We start from the raw sequence: 886 nt of genomic DNA, 5'->3' as shown, positions 1-886 counted from the left end.
TGCAGTACATTTTTGTATAGGTGAAAGACCAGGCCGTCCGGTTGCATCCTGGGTTTGGCGGAAATATTCGATTTCGGTAGAGAGACGTTGCACAATTCGCATGAACAGTGGCTTATGCATGCGAAACCGTCACCGGAATAAATATTCTGGATATGTGGGAGTGTCACTAAAATAATCATTCCAAAGATTATTGTGGCCTTCTTCCCGGTTTCGCTCGATAAAAATCCTTTCTTGTGGCTGGTTTGGTTCGGGGATATTTTGGGAGACATCATAAATATTTTCTAAATAAGCATCAAAATGATCACTATCATCTGCTTGGTAGTGATAGTGATCATCATCTCCATGGTAATGATAATGGTTTGAAGATGATCCCATTTCAAGAGAAAGGAAAAGAAATGAAGAAATGACTTTGTATTAAAGAGAGAAGAAGAGAATGGAAGTTAAAGGAAGAGAGCGAGAGTATTTTGTTGCTTTGATCTTATTTGATGAAATGAGTTGCTACTTTGGTTATGAAGAAAGGAAGATAAAGAAATGACTTGTGTTGTTGGTTTGGTCGTGTTTGGTGTGAGTTATCATATATATAGTGGAGTTCCAGTTTGTAACCCGTGAGAGACCAAAACAAAAGAACATACATGATTACACCAACAACAAGTACCCGTGACAGAGACCAACACGTCCGTAGTCAAAATACATGTAATACCCGTGAGAGACCAAAACAAAACAACATACATGATAAGAAAACAACAAGTACCCGTGTAAATCATTACACCAACATGAACAAAATACATGTGAAAATGATGATTACACCTACAACCAGCAAATCAGTAAATTTTCTTAACTTATTTTCCTTACATATCTCATTAACTACATTCTCCAACCTTACCAG

The 886-nt window shown here is 37.2% G+C and overlaps 1 protein-coding gene across 1 annotated transcript in view; it reads right to left on the bottom strand.

Moving 5' to 3' along the window:
• LOC104789743 (protein NRT1/ PTR FAMILY 2.13-like) overlaps positions 1-102 on the bottom strand; it is a 1,201-nt gene extending 1,099 nt beyond the window's left edge. Inside the window, exon 1 of the mRNA XM_010515391.1 lies at positions 30-102. Coding sequence (XP_010513693.1) covers positions 30-102 — 73 coding nt within the window. The remainder of the gene's footprint in view (positions 1-29) is intronic.

The sequence above is a fragment of the Camelina sativa genome, chromosome 5, assembly GCF_000633955.1.
Source record: "Camelina sativa cultivar DH55 chromosome 5, Cs, whole genome shotgun sequence".
Classification (NCBI taxonomy): domain Eukaryota; kingdom Viridiplantae; phylum Streptophyta; class Magnoliopsida; order Brassicales; family Brassicaceae; genus Camelina; species Camelina sativa.
Note: the sequence above shows the minus strand (reverse complement) of the source record. Positions and strands in the feature narration are given on the sequence as shown.